We start from the raw sequence: 2659 nt of genomic DNA, 5'->3' as shown, positions 1-2659 counted from the left end.
GCGGATATAGAGTGTAGGTTTTGTCATGAACCCCAATATGTTCCTCGTAAGCCTAGGATAGGTAACCACAAAGACATTCCAGTTAAGAGGATGTTCTATATGCCAATCACTCCTAGGTTAAAAAGATTGTATGCATCAACGGAAACTGCTGCCCAAATGAGATGGCATCAACATAATAGATCAAGTTCAGGCATTTTACGTCATCCATCTGATGGGGAAGCTTGGAATCATTTTGATGAAAGGTATCCAAACTTCGCAAATGAACCAAGAAATTTAAGGCTTGGGTTATGTTCTGATGGCTTCACGCCATACATTCAGGCATCTTGATCCCCATATTCTTGTTGGCCTGTTGTTGTGACCCCGTATAATCTCCCGCCCGAAATGTGCATGACTAAACCATTCATGTTTTTGACTTGTCTCATACCTGGACCATCTAACCCAAAAGCAAACATTGATGTGTATTTACAACCGTTAATAGGCGAGCTTCAACAATTGTGGAGTGAAGGGGCTTTGACTTATGATATTTCCATGAAACAAAACTTTGTAATGAGGGCAACCTTAATGTGGACAATTAACGATTTTCCTGCTTATGACATGTTATCTGGATGGAGTACCCAAGGTAAGTTGGCATGTCCGGTGTGTATGGATGGAAATAAGGCTTTTACTTTAAAATACGGTGGCAAAAATTCATGGTTTGATTGTCACTGTCGTTTCTTACCTCATGCATTTAGAAGAAGTAAAAAAGGGTTCACTAAAAATAGGGTTGTGAAGGATGAACCTCCAATATTGAATGGTGAAGAAGTTTGGGGTTTGGTTCACAATATTCCACGAGTGATAGATAATGCACATACTAAATTGTTTGGATATGGAGTTAGCCATAATTGGACTAAACGAAGCATATTTTGGGATCTTCCATACTGGAAAGATAATTTATTAAGGCATAATTTAGATGTCATGCACATAGAAAAAAACTTCTTTGATAATGTGTTTAACACTGTCATGAATGTTAAGAACAAGACTAAGGACAATGAAAAAGCACGAATGGACTTGGCCATCATTTGCCAACGTAGCGACCTGGAGTTGGTTCCACATAACAATGGAAAAATGAAAAAACCTAAGGCAAATTATTGTCTTACGTCTAGTGAGGCAAAAAAAGTTTGTAAATGGATAAAGGAGCTTAAGATGCCAGATGGGTATGCTTCTAACTTGGCAAGATGTGCAGATGTTAATAGAGGACAAATGAATGGGATGAAAAGCCACGATTGTCATGTATTTATGGAGTGTTTGCTTCCATTTGCATTTAGTTCATTGCCTGACCATGTGTGGAAACCATTAACAGAATTAAGTCAATTCTTTAAGGGCTTGTGCAGCAATACCTTAAGACATGATGAATTGGTCAAATTGGGTGAAAATATTCCATTCATCAAATGCAAACTTGAAAGAATCTTTCCACCAGGATTATTTGATTCAATGGAGCATCTTCCAATTCACCTCCAGTTCAATATCGATGGATGTATCCATTTGAAAGGTAATTTATATTCACCTTTAACGGTTTCATTTTTTTTCTAAATATTTCCACTTTTATTAAGTTATTGCTCTCACTTTTCCAGAATGATGGGTGATTTTAAGCGCACAGTGAAAAACAAGGCTAGAGTGGAAGGCTCAATATGTATGTCATACTTACATCGAGAGACAACATATTTTTGTTCCCACTATTTCAAAACAATCTCTTTGTTTAATAGAAGCCAACGTAATGAAGGTGCAAAATTAAATGATGTTGTCACAACAACACTGTCAATTAGCAATCAATTAGGACGTTCTAGTGGGAAGGCCCAAACACATTGGTTGAGTGATGCTGAAAGAAGGTATGCTCATGTACACATCCTCATCAATTGCAACAAGGTCAAGCCATATATTGAGTAAGTAGTATGTAAGCACACGCCCCACGTAATTACCAAATACATGTAATAACAATTCTTTCATTATTGACAGCGCCTTTTTGCACTCTAATTCCATTCTTGAAGAAGATCCTATATCTCAAACTCGTATACATGGAGAATTCCCAGAATGGTTTCGTGCGTATGTAAGTGCTTTATTGAAGTTTGTTGCAAATAAATTAGAACTTCTCACCTAACTATTGTGAATATCATGTTTGTATAGGCCATTGACAAGGAAAATGGCGTGACTGACCCTAACTTGTTATCATTAGCTTGGGGTCCTAACTCAATGGTTAAAACTTGGCACAAGTATTACATTAATGGGTACAAATTTCACACAAAAGCTTGGTCTCAGGGTAAGAAAACCATAAATAGTGGAGTTTATGTGAAAGGGGTTACTGGAGGAGGGGAAAATGATTTCTATGGAGTCATCCAACATATCTTCGAGTTGGAGTATTACAAATTGCCTCACAAAGTAGCCTTGTTTTATTGTCAATGGTCGGATCCTAGACGGAACTGAGGAACCAAAGGTCATCCACAATATGATATTGTAGATATCAAGATGAATCGAAAATATGATCTCTATGATCCATTCATAATTGCACAAAAAGCTAGACATGTGTATTATGTACCCTATCCTGAAATGTGAATTGATAAGCGTCACTGGTTTGCAGTTATCAAAACAAAGCCTATGGGTCATGTAGAGGTGGATGGAGCCGATG

The 2659-nt window shown here is 37.5% G+C and overlaps 1 protein-coding gene across 1 annotated transcript; it reads left to right on the top strand.

Moving 5' to 3' along the window:
- The first annotated feature begins 387 nt into the window (after positions 1-387).
- On the top strand, positions 388-2457 carry LOC101488619 (uncharacterized). Its single transcript, XM_012711877.1, has 4 exons — positions 388-1496; positions 1611-1865; positions 1993-2083; positions 2161-2457. Exons 1-4 carry the CDS (start codon positions 388-390, stop codon positions 2455-2457), a joined length of 1752 nt encoding a protein of 583 aa, XP_012567331.1.
- The last annotated feature ends 202 nt before the right edge of the window (positions 2458-2659 follow it).

This window comes from Cicer arietinum, chromosome 5 (assembly GCF_000331145.2).
Source record: "Cicer arietinum cultivar CDC Frontier isolate Library 1 chromosome 5, Cicar.CDCFrontier_v2.0, whole genome shotgun sequence".
Taxonomy (NCBI): Eukaryota; Viridiplantae; Streptophyta; class Magnoliopsida; order Fabales; family Fabaceae; genus Cicer; species Cicer arietinum.
This window is presented reverse-complemented; position numbering and strand designations above follow the sequence as displayed.

Coding starts and splice junctions, on each gene's coding strand:
- LOC101488619 (XM_012711877.1), top strand. CDS start 388: ATGACTAAACCATTCATGTTTTTGACTTGTCTCATACCTGGACCATCT. Junction 1,497..1,610: donor CATCTTCCAATTCACCTCCA/GTTCAATATCGA, acceptor TCACTTTTCCAG/AATGATGGGTGATTTTAAGC. Junction 2,084..2,160: donor CAGAATGGTTTCGTGCGTAT/GTAAGTGCTTTA, acceptor ATGTTTGTATAG/GCCATTGACAAGGAAAATGG.